We start from the raw sequence: 18,793 nt of genomic DNA on the forward strand, positions 1-18,793 counted from the left end.
ACGAGTGTGTTCTTGATAAAATTCCTGCCAACGCACGCGGGCGCGCGCACATACATACACGGTTGTTTCATTATATATGTCTAGACATCTAATAGACTTCCACTGTTTTTATATCAGGTTTTGATATATCACCAAATGTAACACTTTACAATATGGCATACATAACATGAACTAACATAATGATTATTTATTTATAAAAGTATTGGTAAAATTATATATATATCTATATATAATAATTTTGTTCTCTCTCTCTATATACTAATATATATATATATAGAGGGAGAGAGATTTAAATATACAGTAGATAGGTATATAGATATAAGTTATATATATTGGCTTATTTTACATTTAAATTTAAAAAATGTATGAGTAAAATTTATATTATTTAGCCATTTTAACTTCACTGTAAAGCGTTACAAGTCATTTTAATGATATATATTATATATTAATGATATATATGTATATATTATTAATTAATTAATTATCTATCTACATATATTTGTCAAACAATAATAGAAATACCATATATGAATACAAATTATATGTATACATTATTATTATTATTATATAAATGTATTCAACATGTAAACATAAATTAATAACTTAAATGTATACTTAATATAAATGTATAAAGCAGTAATAACACTAGAGAAAAAGACAGAGTAGTTATATAAATGTATTCAAATTGTAAACATAAATAACTTAAATGTATACTTAATATAAATGTATTAAACAGTAATAATACCATTATAGAGAGAGTACTAATATAAGTGATATATAAATGTATAATTATATATTAATGTAATAAACAAAAATATAAATATATATACACAAAGGCAAATTAATAAATTAAAGTTATAATATAAATGTATTAAACAGTGACTAATACTCATCAAGGCTGTGTTTATTTGAATACAAATACAGAAAAAAAAATGTAATATTGTAAAATATTATTACAATGTAAAATAACTCTTCTATTTTAATATACATTAAAACTTTATATCTGTGACGCGCAGCTGAATTTTTCAGCATCATTACTCCAGTCTTCAGTGTCACATGATCCTTCAGAAATTATGCTAATATACTGATTTTTTTACTTAAATTAAAGATTGTTTGGAACCTGTGATGCTTTAAGGATTCTTTGATGAATAAAAAGTTAAAAAGAACAGCATTTATTCAAAATATTTTAAAGTATCTCAGGTTCCAAAATATTTGATAACACAACTGTTGCCAACATTTATGATTCTAATAATAAATAAGCATATTAAAATGATTTCTGAAAGATCATGTGACACTGAAGGCCAGAGTAATGGCTGATGAAAATTCAACTTTGCATCACAGGAAAAAAAATATATTTTAATGTATATTAAAACAGAAATCTTTATTTCATATTGTAATAACATTTTGCAGTATTGTTTTTTTTTTTTTTTTTGCATTTTTGATCAAATAAATGCTGTCTTGATGAGCAGAAGAGACGTCTTTAAAAAACATTACGGCCCGGTTTCCCAGACAGGGCTTAGACTAAGCCAGGATTAGACCATAGTTCAATTAGGACATTTAAGTAATTTTTATAAACATGCTTAGAAAAAAACATTACTGGTGTGCATCTTGAGACAAAACAAAGGCACTGATATATTTTAAAATCAATCAGTGCAATTTTATTTCAGTTGAAACAACTCAGACTTACATTTTAGTCTAGGACTAGGTTTAAGCCTTGTCTGCGAAACCGGGCCTATAAGTCTTACTGATCCCAAACTATATAAATGTAATAAATACAAATATATATACAAAGACTTTTGCATATATACAAAACTAATAAATTATATGCATATTATAAATGTACTAAAACTTTACAAATGTGACAAAATCAATTGGATCATTTGAAATCGTTTTATTTGTTTTCAAACGGACTTTTTCACAACAATGCCAGATATGGATCTTTAAAATGCTAATCGATGTGATTTCAGTTCAAGACTGTATTGAGAAGCTAAAACACCATCATGCAGAAAGAGAGAGAGAGAGACGGCCTAAAAGAGTGAGAAAGCCTGGAGAGAGACATGTCCCCTAGACAGAGGAGTAAGACACGTCCTGCTGGAGAGAGACAGGCTTCGACGAACCTGTTTAACACTCTATAAGCGCACAGCAGCTGAGAATTCATTTATTTTTGCCACAACAACACAAATTCAAAAGGGGCACAAAAGCAAACGTGCGCGTCAGCAGAACGATTCAAGCCTTTGTAATATTTGTTCTTTTGAGCATCTAATGCGACGGGAATGTCGTTGAGCTGAAGGAGGGGAAACGTCGGGCCGGAGTGCAGGGAAATTCATCAGCTAGAAGGTTTTCAGAGCCCTATGAACTATACAAACCACTCGCTTCTAATTAACAGTCTGAAAAATAAATGTACACATCATCATCATCGTCATCGTCGTAATCATACACTCGCTCACTCGCTGTAGTTTGAACTCTAAAGTCCGTGTTTAGTGGTGTTAGACAGGCGTTCCCATTGGTCCTTAATGGGAGGCATGAGTGACAGGTCCATCAGCCAATGGCTGACTCTGATCAACTAGAGGGGAAATTAGACACCTCCCCCAAATAAAAAAGGTCATGGAGGAAAACAAAACATAGGGAAACCTAGAGGAGCTGCAGCAGCCAGCGGGCAGAGACAGAGAGGTGTGTGTGTGTGTGTGTGTGTGTGTGTGTGTGTGTGTGTGTGTGTGAGTGTGTCTGTGTGAGTGTGTGAGTGTGTGTGTTTGTGTTTGCTGGATCCAGTGGTTGTGGTCAGAACCTCTCCTCTGCCGGCAGCGTCCGACTCACTTCAGTAGATCTCTGATGGCCTCGCTCTCGGCCGCCTCGAACGCACTGAGACCATCCGGACCTTTCCGTTCCTTATCGGCACCCTGGAGGAACACACACACACACACACACAGTGATTAAACACACAAGTCCTGCAGCATAAACATAAACAAACACACACTTGCATTCATCCTGATAAACCCACAGGTCCACATGCGGTTTGTGTGTGTGAGCGCTGAGACCAGATTGAGACACACTTGCACAACACTGCGGTGATTCAAGACCAAGCCATTCTTACACACACACACACACACACACACACACACACACACACACACACACACACACACACACACACACACACACACACACACACACACACACACACACACACACACACACACACACACACACATTACACAAGGCTCTAATACACACAACAACCACACTATTACACAACACTATAGTATAGAACGTAACATTTTATCTTAAGAAAATAAATGTTACAAAATCATTTTCTGTGATTTTTCTGGTAACAGTTGTGATTGTGACAAATAATTTCTCAGGTTTGCTGTGCTTTTTTTGTTGGGCTTCACAATTTAGTCAAAAAAGTGATAAGACTATTATAAATACTAGTACTTATTAAATACATAAACAAAATAACAACTTTGTTTTCAAAATAAAACAACTCAACAAACCTTCTTCTGTATATAGCACATAGTTCTGTCTATGCACATCTTTTTTTCTGTATATTTTTATGACCATTATTTATTGACATTTTAACATTAGTGCTTTTATTACCTTAACTTTGTGTATGTCTGCACTATGTTTGTACTTTCTGTACTGGAAGCTCCTAACACCAAGACAAATTCCTTGTATGTGTGAACACACTTGGCAATAAAGCCGTTTCTGATTCTGAAAACAAATTGTAACTGTTAAGTAGATAAGTATGTAATTGATTTTATAGTACAACTCTAACATTTTAATACTAAAATATATTACGTGTGTAATTAAATCACAGCCTCTCATAGTCAAATATAATAATTCTATGATATTAGAAAACTATTATTATTAGTAATACTACTAGTACTAAAAATACAAACAAAAAAGTAAAACAACAGCGCTTACATATTTAATAATAATCGTCATCATTTTATTTCTTGTATTTTTCAAGACAGCTGTAAAACCACAATACTAACATTTATAACTAATTTATTTAAAATCACAGCCTTAGCGAAATCTAATTTTTCTGTGAGTTTCAGAATCACTGAGCTAGTTTATAGGGCTGCACAATCTGACCAAAAACTGACAATATTATTAATATTATTCTTATTACCACTGTTACTAAATAAAATGCACACAAAATAAATCAATACTTTTTTTTAAATAATCTTTGTTAATTTTAGTTAATGAAAATTCAGTCGTTCATTGTTCATGTTAGTTCATGTTAAACACAACTTGTGATTTTAATAATGCATTAGTAAATGCTGAAATGAACATTAACTAAGATCAATAAATGCTGTAGAAGTATTGTTCATTCTTAGTTCGTGTTAACTAATGTAGTTAACTAATGAACCTTATTGTAAAGTGTTACCATAATATTTCATTAAATTACAGCCAAAATTAACTATATTATTATTACTACTATTAAATAATAATCTTATTTTATTTTACATTACACCTGCAAAATTGCAAATTACAAATATTTACTGTTAGTTTAATTAAATCACAGCCAGTCAGCAGGTCATAGCACTTTCTTTCTTTTTTTATCCATTTAATTGTGCAGTTCAACTTCCAGGCGTCAGGGTTTAATAGAGAGTTTTTAAATCAATCCACATTGAAGCAAAGCTGAGTTTAAACTACCATTTTTAGAGAAAGAAAGAAATGTGTGTGATACATTTTAAAAGTTGTCCATCCTACAGAAACAGTTCTTCAAAAAAAATTGTCAGACAAAAAATATGAACATTTTACAGTCAACTGAGTGCTAAAATATTGACGTTCCTGTGCTTCTACTCTCTTCAACAAATAAAGCAGCTCAGTGAACGCGTCAGAAAACAGGCCCCTAATTCTGTGGTTTCATCCTGAGTAATCAAACCTCATGGCGTTAGTCAAAGTTCTGCTAGAGTTCGCACAACCCAAGAACAATTTACCCCAGATTAGCCTTCCACCTGACCAATAAGAGCTGATTACGCCGTTATTGAGTAACAGCGAATCTCATGCATAATCTACAGGAGCCGGACCCGCGGGGCTCCTCAAACACGAGGGTAATCGAGCGGCCCGCCGCCCTTTACAGAAATATTATCCTCCGGGCGGATCGATGCGGCGTATTGATCGTCACTGTGGATGCGGACTGAATTATTCCTCTTTACACACAGGTCAGAGTTTGAGGCGAGTCTACAGTCACGGCTTTACTCTGAACTCGCTCAACTTCAGCGGCACAGACGTGCCCAAACCCAAGGCCGATCAAACATCTGAAGAAACATCGATTTCTCCATTCCGCCGGCGGGTGTCGAACACACACGACTTCATTCTTTAGTTTCACATCTCTTGGTGCATAATAAACGTCTGTTCAACTCGCTGTTTGTTCCCTGCGCTGTGGTCAGCGCTGATGCATGCTGGGCAGAAACTCACGAATCCAGAACACATACGGCACAAACAACTCAAGAAATTACATTACTAATACAAATAACTCTGCATTAATATCATTGAAGTACATTGTAACATTCAGATTGCAAACCTACTTCCCAAATCAATATTTGATGAGCTCATTAGCATATGATTTGCATATCAATGCCTATTGGGTATTCCGCAGCTTGGTGGGTTGTGGCTCATTTCATATTAGCCAATCACAGAGCTCATTTACGGTTTAAACTAAATCACAAACTAAATTAACTATTAAATCACGACTTCACAAATGTAATACTTCAGTTATTAAAAATTAAAATGGAGAATAAGATATTTAAGGGTAATTTTCTCTAAAAAGCTCATTTCTTCAAGGGTATCAACAGAATCAAACATTTATTTTTATTTTATTTTATTTTAAATACTAATACTAATTTTAATTTATTTTTTTTTCAGTTTATTTTAGTTTTAGTTATTTTAGTACTTTAGATTGCATATTAATGCCTCTTGGGTATTTAGCAGCTTGATGGGTTGTGGCTCATTTCATATGCGAAGTGGTTAACCAAGTATATAAGAAAACTAAATTTAGGTTATTAACAGAATAAAACATTTATTTAAATAATATATATATATATATATATATATATATATTTTTTTTTTAAGATTTCTATATAGTTTTTTTTAATATAAATTTTAATCTCTTTGTTTCAGTTTATTTTTGCATTTCACATATTAGTTATTCAGGAAACTGGTGGGTTGTGGCTCATTTCATATGCAGAGAGGTTAGCCAATCAGAAAGCTCATTTACAGGCAGAGCTCTTAAAGATACAGCAGTTAAACCAGGCAGTTTAATTTTAGGGATGATCATAAAAGACTAAATTAACTTAAATTACCACTTGGCAAATGTTTTAAGCAGACTTCAGGGGATAATAGGAAGCAGTAAATGTGTAGAACATAAGGTCTTAAAGAATAGAATGAATGACATGATTTTGCTGGTGATAATTATGGAAGTTTTACTTCCTATTTAGAGCATCTGACAAATAAAAAAAAGAGGAAGTACTTTTCTATCACTCTTTTTGTCTGTCAGTCATGTGACTTCTCCTCTCATCTGCCATATTTATGAGTAACAGTGAGAAAGTAAAGGAGGTGAATACAAAAACACATCAACAGATGGCAAGAAAAAAACACTGATGATTGGATGTGATCCATACCAACTCCAGATTTGTTTTTTGTTTTTTTTAATGCCATTCCAGTTTCTATGGCTATTTTCATGCTGAAAATCATATTAAAATTTAAAATATGAACTAAATGAGATATTAAAGATTATTTTTGCCTTAAAATTCCAAAACTTTTGCCTTTTCACGGGTATCAACAGAAATTTTCTTTCAATATTTTTTAATTAATTTTATTTATTAGTTTACATTAATTTGGGTTTAGTTATTTTAGTACATAAAATTAAATTAAATTAAAAAATTAAATTAAATTAAATAAGTTTTATTAAATGTTCTTTATTTCATAAAAATAATTATATTTAAATTCAATTACATCTATTTTATTGTAACATGTTTTTCGTTAACTATAATACCATGGCACAAATAAAACCACTAGACAAGTATTTTATGTAATTTGTCCATGGGTACGTGTTTATAAGGTATATGTTTATTCAAGAGCTACTGAAATGTTATTTAGTTTCACACGGTGGTCTCGGGTGTGAACTACATCATGCTGTGAACTCAACACCCACAATGCTGTGAGAGAACAATTCAAAAGAAAAACAGAAATGGACAACCCAGAAAAAAAAGCTGCAGTTTTTCCATCCACATTAAGACACATTAACAGCAATTTTAAAAAATATAGTCAAATAATATTGAAAATCAATAATATGAAAATCTCTACTTAATGTAAAACAGTGCTGAAATTAAGAATAATCAATTCAATTTTGTAATTATTAAAATAAATACACATAAAAATAGCTAAGGTTAATCACTACTGATGCTTTTATTTTTTATTTTATTATGCTTATATTTTGTCATATTAAATATATAAATAATGTGCAAGTAATGGAGGAAAACAATGGATATAAATAAATTAAAATCAATGTAATACTACTACTACTAACATAAATAATAAATACATTTAATTTCATTTCACAATTTTTTGATTACCAGAAAAATAACCAGAAAAAACCATAGGGTCATATTATTGCAAAAAAAAAAAAGCTTTAGTCAAAATTCAATTAAACAATTAAATCTAGAAAAATTTATCAAACCATTAAATCTAGAAAAAAATGAAAACGGAAAACACATAATATAATAAAAAAATCAAACGAAATTAAAAAAATAAATAAACCAAATTTCATAGGGTCCTAGAAATGCATATTTTTGTAAACTTTTACTAAACTGTTGTTAACTGCATTAGTTTCATGATTGCAATTATTACTAAAGCTATTAAACGTCCTGAAAGTTTCATAGGGCCCTATTACTGGTTGTATTTTAATCAAGGGATTAAACCCTTCAGTACGTTCCTCCCTAACTTCCTGTTTGAGTACAGGACGACACCAGAAAGCCCTGCACTCGTCTAGCTATCCGATGGGGATTCGAGTGGAGAATAAGCTGAAATATTCCTCCACAAACGCCTGATCAGCTCCTGCAGGAGCATCGAAGCGGCACAGAGGAGATGAAGGAGCGCAGAGCTCCTGCGGGACGTCCCGAGCGCGCACACACGCCTGTGTGTTGTTGTGTAATCTCAGAGGGGGATCTGAGTGAAGAATGTGCAGCGCTGTGCTGCATTATATAACCCTGTCTGACCCTGCGGATGTCACTGTTTACAGCCGCGCTCAGACGCTTTCAGCTTTAAAACTCACAAACAAAAAGCTCTTTCTCTAAAGGCACACCAGCCCTGGACGCTATGACAATATATACAGCACAACAGGACAAATGAACCAGCCAGCAGGGATTCGGAGTGCTTATATTTACATGTGAAAATGAGCAACAAACTCACAGAAGGATGTGTCCTAAAGTCAAGATGAGAACGGGTGTTTATTAGGCACAATAGCCCCCGGTTTCACAGTCAAGGCTTAAGCCTAGTCCTAAACTAAAATGTAAGTCTGAGCTGTTTCAACTGAAAGAAATTTGCACTGACTGATCTTAAATTATGTCAGTGCCTTTGTATTGTCTCAAGATGCACACCAGTAGTGTTTTTTTCTAAGCATGTTTATAAAAATGACTTAAATTCCCTAATTGAACTATGGCCTTATCCTGGCTTAGTCTAAGCCCTGTCTGTGAAACTGGGCCTAGATGTTTAGGAACATTAAATAAAACCGGTCACTTTTATACAGATTTCAAGTGATGTTTGTCATAGGTCTGTTAGTGTATTTCGGCTATTTTTTATTTTCAATTATTAAATGATTATTTTTTTAAAGTAAAATATAAACACCATATCCACCGCCACTCAAAAGTTTGGGATCAGTAAGATTTTTAATCCTTTTTAAAGGAGACTCTTCCGCTCATAAAGGCTGCGTTTATTTGATTAAAAATACAGAAAAAATATTATTGTGAAATATTCTTATTCTTATAGAATAAGATTCTAATTCACTGATTTATTATCAATGTTGAAAACAGTTGTGCTGCTTAAAATGTTGATTTTTTTCCCCAGGATTCCTTAACAAATAAAAAGTTGAAAAGAAATACATTGATTTAAAATATAAAATCTTTTGCAACAATATAAACTACCATCTAAAAGCATCTTTTTAAAAAAGAAATTAATACTTTTATCCACCAATGATGTGTTTAATTTGAGAAAAAGTGATAGCAACGACTTATATTGTTAGAAAAGATTTACATTTTGAATAAATCCTGTTCTTTTTAACCTTTTATTCATCAAAAATCCTGAAAAAAAAAAAAAAAGAATCACAGGTTCCTAAATATTAAGCAGCACAACTGTTTCCAACATTGATAATAACAGTAATTAATCAGCATATTAGAATGATTTGATATAAATAACAAAGTTATGGCTGATAAAAATTCAGCTTTGCATCACAGGAATAAATTGTATTTTGAAATATATTAATATAGAACACCATTATTTTAAACTGTAATAATATTTCACAATATTACAGTTTTTACTGTATTTTTGATCAAGTAAATGCAGGCTTGATGAGCATATAAGAATTCTTTAAAAAACATTAAAAATCGTACACATCCCAAACTTTTGAGCGGCAGTGTATATATATATAGTTTTGTTTTTCTTTTTACAGTGTAGAATTTATTAAATGAGCTTTAATGATTTAAATCATTTTAATTATATCATTGAAGAGTCTATTTTTTTACTATTAAATTAGATAAATTCTAAACAAGTAAAATATAATTAAATAAAATAATATTAAACAAATAATATAAATACTTTATTACATTATTTAAATCATTGTAATTATGATTAGTTACGTGTGTATTAGTATGATTCAGTCAGTGTTTCATAATGTAAAGCTGTTGTCATTTTGATTTTGCTGGATACACAGAAATAAACTGATATTTAATCTTTGATATTTAATTACATTTTTTGGATAAGCTCTAATTAAATAAAACAATATAAATATTATTAAACATTGTATAATATATTTGTTTAATATTGTATCTAATATTTTAATAATTAGTAGAGATAAAAAAAAAATCATAACTCTGTACTATTTTAATCATTTTCTTTGATTTTAAACTCAAGTGTTTCATAATGTGAATCACTGGATTATCCCAAAATAGGCACAGATTATTTATGTGATTATTTGATATTTAATCTATAAACCATTTTTGATGAATTTCCACTGGAAAACTGATATATATATACACCGTCATCTATTATATCACACTGTGATGATATAAGACTTTGCTCAGCCGCCCACCTGTATCACACACACACACACACACACACACACACACACACACACACACACACACACACACACACACACACACACACACACAAACACATATCTCACTGAGAAAGAGGATGTGTGAATGCACCTTTTCTAGAAGAATCTTCACGCAGCTCACGTGACCCTCATAAGTGGCGGACAGCAGCGGGGTGATGCCGTGTTTATCTGGAGCCTGTCGAGAAAAACACAAGAATTCACACATGCTGCGACCGGAAAGGAGCGCACAAACTCTTGAGCACATCAGTGTAAATATCGTTAAAAACGGCATCGCCGAGACGCTCTATGAATCAGATGGAGAGAGACGCAAGCTGGGTTATCAGGCGTCTTCAGAAGTCTCTTATCTCAGGAGCATTTCCACCGTTCGCAGGGAAACCTGTCTCCTTCTGTCCTGGAGAGCGAGCACTGAGAGACGCATGAGTGCTCATGATGGGACAGAGATCATATGATAGAGACGCTGAGAGCACTGAGAATGAGATTTACACTTTCTGCATATGCAGGGTATCTGCAGGATTTTTAAGCTCAAATTAACCTGCACGAGTAAAATATATATATATATATATATATATATATATATATATATATATATATATAAATAAATAAATAGTATGATACTCCTGGTATTAACATGCTCACACATTGTTTTTGTTGTTGTTTAGTGATCTGAAACCTGCTCAACAGATGAATCCTGCTGAGTCTCTTCAAACTGTTTTCCTCTGAGAGCGCTTTACCAACTTCGGATGTTCAACTACACTGATATTCTAGTGCAAAACAAGTTCCTTTACTGATGAGTTTTGCAATGACTTAAATATCAGGTAGGATTTACTTGTTTCATTTGTTGAACAGAATTCAGAAAAAGTTTTTTTTTAGAAATGCCACAAAGTCTGTGCACATCTGTGTGGTTAGATCAGGGTGCTCAATAATGCGTCCTTGACCTTCATTATGTATGTTTTGTAGGGGTGGCACGGTTCACAAAACCCACAGTTCGTTCGTATCACGGTTTTAGGTCACGGTTTTCGGTTCTGTACGGTTCTTGGTTTTTTTATTTTTTTATTTAATCTTTAACACTCCAGAAATTTACTTTGGCATTTGATATGCAGCTTAATTATCCACAATTTAGGATACATAATTTAAAAAAATGTTATATCATGTAAACATGCACAAACTGAATTGGACTTGACTTTAAGCACATTATTGGGACCATCTCTGAGGAAAGCTAGGGGAGCTTTTGATACAGCAAGAGAGAAGACACTGATGACATGCTTTCCATTTATTTGGCAAAAACAGGAGAATGAGTATTGCTATCTCTACAGGAATTCATGTGCCTTTTTAGCCCATAAAGACTGAACTGAAGAATGAACTTGCATTTATCAAACTGTCAACTTCAGTGTAGCTCTTACAAAAATTGTATCTTTGAAAAGAAAAAGAGAGGAAATCTTAAAGCTCTGTCTTTTAAACAAGTGATTGGTTGGTTCATGTCACATGACCTGCGGTGCGCTTGCGGCATTCTGAAAAGTTGAGATGTTTCAAAGTCTCTTTAAGGGTATTCTACAGTCTTTGGATGTTTTTATCTCGATGCGTGCGCACCGCGACCACGCCGCTTCCATTATGAGCGTGCATACCGCGCGTCTACATTAGAAATAACGAACTTGAGCGCGCAAAAGACGCTACATGTGAACGGCCCCTTATACACTGGCACATCCTCCAACTCCAGGCAGCCTTCCTTATCTCTCCAACTTGGCATTTCTACACGTGACGTAACCTGCAGCACACCACTTTTACTGTCTGTATGTCCACACACACCTCTTATTTCCTGCAAAAAGGACACTCACTACGTGCACGAGGCTACATCGCGCATGCGTTGAACCGTGTGAGGCACACACTCTCCGAACCGAGACGAGCGAACCGAACGGTTCGGATGTTTTTTCATGTACCGTGCCACCCCTAATGTTTTGATTATACTGTGTTGTAAATAAAATACAAATAATCTAAAACTCCATTCTTTGAATCTTCTCACTTTGTTCCTTACCTAATAGTCGTATTCAGTCATTGATGGGCCATTAGGGGAGGGCACTCTCAGGTGTGAATTAGGGATGCACTGAATATTCGGCCACCGAAAATGGCCCAAAAGTGCATTTTCGGTTTTCGGCCGAAAGATTTTTATCACCGAATTACATTAACTAAAAAAAAGTCAATCAACTATTATATTAATTAAATATATAACATAAATATATTTTGTAATTCCTAATTGTTTTGATTTCTATAATGCATTATCCTCTTGATGATCCACCAGTTCACATTTACAACTCTTGTGTGTTTTCAGTGTTAAAACATTGCTTGATTTTCTCTTTGGTCTGAACAAAAACAGCAGACGGCCTCGTTGGAAATAAAAATTCATTCTCTGCCAGCAGGTGGCGCTTTCGGAACGGCAGAAATATTACAGTTTTTCCGGTAACTGCAAATTTAAGACCTCTTGAAATCCTAATTAAGACTTTCTTGTACCATTTAAGCTTTTTTATGGTCTAAAATTTGATACAACTACAATTAAGACTTAAAGACATTTTAAGGACCCGCGGAAACCTTGTTATTAGTGGTTTAGTTCAAATCAGGGTTTTTATACTTGAAGTAATAAAATAAATAAGTCTCTTCTGCTAATAAAAGCTGCATTTATTAGATCAAAAATATAGTAAAAAGTTGTATTAATTTAGCAGAGGTCGAATTGCTGATGGGGGGGAGAGCGTGAATCACAGGCTGACAGTTTGATGGTATCAGGTGTGCAGGACCACATGTTAAACATTTACATACTGGAGCAGATATTCATCTCTCTCTCTCTCACACACACACACACACACACACACACACACACACACACACACACACACACACATGTTTGTTTTTGTGAATTGTGGGGACATTCCATAGACGTAATGGCTTTTATACTGTACAAACCGTACTTTCTATCACCCTACACCTTCCCTACACCTAAACCTAGCCCTCACAGGAGACTGTGCATATCTTTACATTCTCAAAAAAACGTATTCTGTATGATTTATAAGCCTTTTGAAAAGTGGGGACATGGGCAATGTCCTCATAAGTCACCCTCTCCTTGTAATACCTATGTCATACCCATGTTATTACACCAATTTGTGTCCTGATATGTCACAAAAACAAACACACACACACACACACACACACACACACACACACACACACACACACACACACACACACACACACACACACACACACACACGGCTAGAGAATAACAGTGGAAGGACAGTTACGTTCACATCGGCTCCTTTAGACAGCAGAAACTCCAACATTTCAACTTGACCACAGTCCACAGCGTAATGAAGCGGCTTCCGGCCTCCTTCAAGAGTCCTGTTCACATCCTCAGCCTGCACAAAAACACAGCACACTGTTACATTACAACACCAAACAGTATTTAATAGAAGTGTTAATGTTTGATTTAGATATTTAGATATAGACATTTAGATATGTGACCCTGGACCACAAAACCAGTCATAAGGTTAAATTTGACAAAACTGAGATGTATACATCATATGAAAGCTCAATAAATAAGCTTTCTATTGGTGTATGGTTTGTTAGGATAGGACAATATTTGACTGAGATACATCTATTTGAAATCAGAAATCTGAGGATGCAAAAAAATCAAAAAGACTGAGAAAATCACCTTTAAAGTTGTCCAAATTAGGTTCTTAACAATGCATCTTACAAATCAAAAATTACATTTTGATATGTTTACAGTAGGAATTTTACAAAAAATCTTCATGGAACATGAACTTTACTTAATTTCTTAATGATTTTTGGCATAAAAGAAAAATCTAAAATTTTGACCCATGCAATGTATTTTTGGCTATTGCTACAAATATACCCCAGCGACTTAAGACTGGTTTTGTGGTCCAGGGTCACATATAGATATTTGATAGATGCAAGATTCGTTTAGTCATTACAAATATATTTATAAAAACTATTTAATTATATATATTATTTTTAATTCATCATTAATTTTTGTATTTATTGATAATATTTATTATTCAATATAATTTTTTAATATTGGTATTAAATCAAATTTAAATAACATTTATTATTTAACATAATTACATAATTATAATGAACGTTGAATTATTCAAAATATGTAAAATATATTTTTATAAGATTTATGATACTTTATTTGTTATAAATGATATAGCACATACTTTAATATTTATATTATTTATTATATAAATAGACTTATTTTACAATTATTTATTTGTTCTAATAATAATAATTTTATATTTATTATTGCAACATTACATGATCTAATTATCTATTGTTCATCATTAATTTGTATGTTTTCTTAATATTTATTATTCAATATAATTATTAATATTGGGTATTAAATTAAATTTAAATAGCATTTATTATTTAACATAATTACATGATTATAATGAATATTAAATTATTTAATATTTTGTATATGATTTATGATACTTTAGCTGTTATAAATAATATAGAATATACTTTAATATGTATATTATTCATTAAATAAATACTTATATACTTTATAGACTTATATTATTTATTATATAAATAGACTTATTTTACAATTATTTATTTGTTCTAATAATAATAATAATCATCATCATCAAAACATTAATAATTGTAAATTACACTATATAATAATATTCATTAATCAATATAATTACACTGGATGTTTAATAATCCATAATCCATATTTTTAGGATTTAAGATACTTTAGCCATCATAAAATAATTATATTAAACAATATTAATAGTATTAATTTTTATTAAGCACTGAATTCTTCAATATAATTATATAAAATTGTAATATTTTGACATGATTTAGCATTTTTAGTCATTATAAATAATACTGAATATTTAATAATATATTAATAAATTTAACTATAAATTGTGTATTATTGAATAATTATTTCCTTAATTATTTACTATTGTTTGTTATTATTTTTATATGATACCATTTAACAAAGTTAGGGTTCACCAATAAATAACATTTAATTATAACATTTATTAACAAACAGATAATATATTAAATCATATTTTAAATAATAACACTTTAATTATACAAATTATACAAATTCTTAATAAAAAAACAATCAATTTTATGTATGAGTGTTTTGTATGAAACTAGTTGTTTTCATTTACTGATTTATCCCAAGATAGACATTAACAGATGATTATTTAATCTATAAAATCTACAAAACACACATACCACATCACCTGATGATCTGAAGTATATTGTTTTTTATTAACTTGTTCAAATCTTTGAAATAAAATTATTTCTTAGTGACGCACTGCTTTTATTTTCACACTTTTTGTTTTACACAATTTGTGCCCTTAATATTATTGTGTAATAATCACTCCACTATGTGTCGTTTCTAGCTGTGACTATATAACATGAACCTCGAGCGTTTTAATTCTGAAGACACTGATGACGAACACTTCTAATTTTTCACACAGCAAACCACCATGTGAACCTGCTGTGAGCTAAACCGCTGAGCTAAACCTATCACAACCACACACAGACAAATGACAAAACACTCAATCTGACTCCACATCTGCAGCTCAACTCTCATCTGATTTCATCTGGGACAAAACTGATGATATTAAGTGATAAAGATGAGATATTCTGAGGCTGAAAGGGCTAAACCACACAGCTCTCCATTTAGGTGCTGGGGCTCAATGCACCTGCGGTTTCCTGGCCACATCCTCAAACCACACACACACACACACACACACACACACACACACACACACACACACACACACACACTCCCATTATATCAGAGGAGGAGGAACTCCTGAACACAAGCCATTATTCAGTGCGCACACACACTGGTCTGGGGTCTGAGTGTGTGAGGAGTGTATATAGTTACACAAGGTGATATTGTGACACAGGATACACACTTAACAGATGATCTACAGCCCAGTGCATGTGTGTGTGTGATATTAGCGGAGCATCTTTAAACCGTTAACAACCACAGCACAGAACAAACCTATTATGGTAATGCCATAGTAATGAATGATTACTGTATTTATATTCCATGGTATTTGCTTGTTACTTCAACAAAAGCCAACACAAATGTGTATTATCATCAGAAAGACAACAAATAAAACACTGGTGCCATTTTAAAAATAAACACCCTTTAAAAACAAACATTGTTGTGCAATGTTGCATTTTCTGTACATCTCAACTTACTGGAATCACCATAATGTGATCTAAAAAAAAACACATTTGTCTTCATAATTTCTCATTAAAAAGTACATTTGTGCTCCGCTTCTGAACAACGTTCTATTTCTGATGACCTCCTCAGTTCCTCTAATCCTATTGGATAACACTTCAGGAGGAAAACCGACTTTAAAAACCGTGTCGTGTTGACTTTAACAACAAGCAACCGGCTGCTCCTGTTTACTGGATCAACATGATTCAAGTGGAAAATCTTCTAGAAAACACCTGTTGCGTTTACCATTAACAAAAAGTACCGTAGTAAATGTTTTTGATAATGTTGCGTATCTGGACATCTAAACTGACTCAAATCATCATTCTGTGATCAAATCATCTTTGCAAAGAATTTGTTTTCATAATCTTCATAAGGGATTTTTCTTTTCAGCTGTCAACTTTGATAACGCTTTAGGAGGAAAACAGACTGCTTTAACACAGAAGAAAAAACACAAGAGATAGATAGACAAATAGATTTCACACTTCATGTTGACTTGAATAACAAACAACCTGTTGTTTTACTGGATCAACCACGGTTTAGACAGAAAATCTTCTAGAAAACATCCACCTGTTGCTTTTACCATTAACAAAAAGTACCGTAGTAAATGTTTTTGACATACTGCCTTGACAATGTTGCGTATCTGGACATCTAAACTGACTCAAATCATCATTCTGTGATCAAATCATCTTTGCAAAGAATGTGTTTTCATAATCTTCATAAATGATTTTTCTTTTCAGCTGGCAACACCATTACCTTTTTCTATTGGATAACACTTCAGGAGCAAAACGGAGTGCTTTAAAACAGAAGAAAAAAAACCAAGAGATAGACAAATAGATTCCGCATTTCATGTTGACTTGAATAACAAACGACCTGTTGTTTTACTGGATCAACCACGGTTCAGATATAAAATCTTTTAGAAAACAGCCACCAGTTGCTTTTGCAGTGAAATACCATGACATACAGGTTTCTGGAACATACCATGACAATGTCAAACTTTTTGTTTCAGTACCACAGTAAATACAATGGAATTCATTGACATACCATGCAGTGCCTTTGTATGTGACTACAGTACTCATTCAGAGCCACTATGGATATCAAGCAGCATGGTACCATCACAGTGTTGTATTATAAGGGTCTATAAACCTTCACGAGCTGTCAGACCTGTTTGGACTCGTTTGTGAATGTGTGTGATCACATGAAGTGTGTGTTTCTCACCTTCACCAGCAGAGCCTTCACCTCATCCAGATCTCCATTCTTCAGGGCCCACATCAACTCCTTATCCCCCATGTCAGCTAAAATAGACACATATATAAATACATACATACATTCACAGAGAGAGAGAGAGAGAGAGAGAGAGAGAGAGAGAGAGAGAGAGAGAGAGAGAGAGAGAGAAAGGGAGACAGAGAGATTGTATTATAGGCCTGCGCTCGTAAACTAGCTGGCGCCTGCACTGCGCCTGTCATTTCATGCCTCCGACTGTTTAACGGGTGTGTGAAGCAGCTCAGCGGATCACTCACCGGGTTCTGAGTGTTTTTCGGGTTTGACAGAAAGTTTGTGATCAGACACTGACGGGATCCGCCTGAACTGCAGCTACCAGCGGCACGAACTTCCGCTATCAGACTAGCGCCCACAGACACTTCAGAATAAGAGTCCCGGTCCACACCCACCACACAACTGACACGATAAAACCGTACGTGTGAGGTAAAATTACAACAATGCAAATAGAATAATCAAGCAACAAACACATTAAGACAATAACAGTCCGAAATAAAATATAATACTAATAATAACAAAACAAAACACGTAGGAATAAATTTAATGGCATAAACTTGGCCTGCGTCATTTCAAAATAAGAGTCTAGTTATCACTGACTACGCTTGGTGTGTAATAAATCATATGATACGCTAAACAAATGTAGGACAAGAGTAGAATCCAACTTAAAAAAAAAACACAGATGTAATGTTTGAGCTTTAGGAGGTCAGTTTGAAAAGAATTAATGTGGCGCTTTTCATAAATTAGAGATTAAATGGATCAAACCATTGAAACTCAGTTAGAGTTCCAGATGATGAGGAGGATTTGCCATTCAGAAGAATATAATGACTGGAGGTGCTGCAGGATTAATATTATCTACTGGTAAATCTGCTCAAGTTCATAAACAATGTCTATTTACATGTGAATGTTTTATTTACATA

At 32.9% G+C, this 18,793-nt stretch overlaps 1 protein-coding gene across 1 annotated transcript; it reads right to left on the reverse strand.

The window, feature by feature from the left end:
• Positions 1–1,876: 1,876 nt before the first annotated feature.
• mtpn (myotrophin) lies at positions 1,877–18,271 on the reverse strand. Its single transcript, XM_073838836.1, has 5 exons — positions 18,119–18,271; positions 17,817–17,893; positions 13,624–13,737; positions 10,431–10,514; positions 1,877–2,897 (listed from the first exon to the last, which is right to left on the reverse strand). Exons 2-5 carry the CDS (start codon positions 17,886–17,888, stop codon positions 2,811–2,813), a joined length of 357 nt encoding a protein of 118 aa, XP_073694937.1. The 5' UTR covers positions 17,889–17,893; positions 18,119–18,271; the 3' UTR covers positions 1,877–2,810.
• Between the last annotated feature and the right edge of the window lie 522 nt (positions 18,272–18,793).

The sequence above is a fragment of the Garra rufa genome, chromosome 4 (assembly GCF_049309525.1).
Source record: "Garra rufa chromosome 4, GarRuf1.0, whole genome shotgun sequence".
Taxonomy (NCBI): Eukaryota; Metazoa; Chordata; class Actinopteri; order Cypriniformes; family Cyprinidae; genus Garra; species Garra rufa.

Coding starts and splice junctions, on each gene's coding strand:
- mtpn (XM_073838836.1), bottom strand. CDS start 17,888: ATGGGGGATAAGGAGTTGATGTGGGCCCTGAAGAATGGAGATCTGGAT. Junction 13,738..17,816: donor TGAAGGCTCTGCTGGTGAAG/GTGAGAAACACA, acceptor GTTTTTGTGCAG/GCTGAGGATGTGAACAGGAC. Junction 10,515..13,623: donor CTAAAGGAGCCGATGTGAAC/GTAACTGTCCTT, acceptor TTTTCTCGACAG/GCTCCAGATAAACACGGCAT.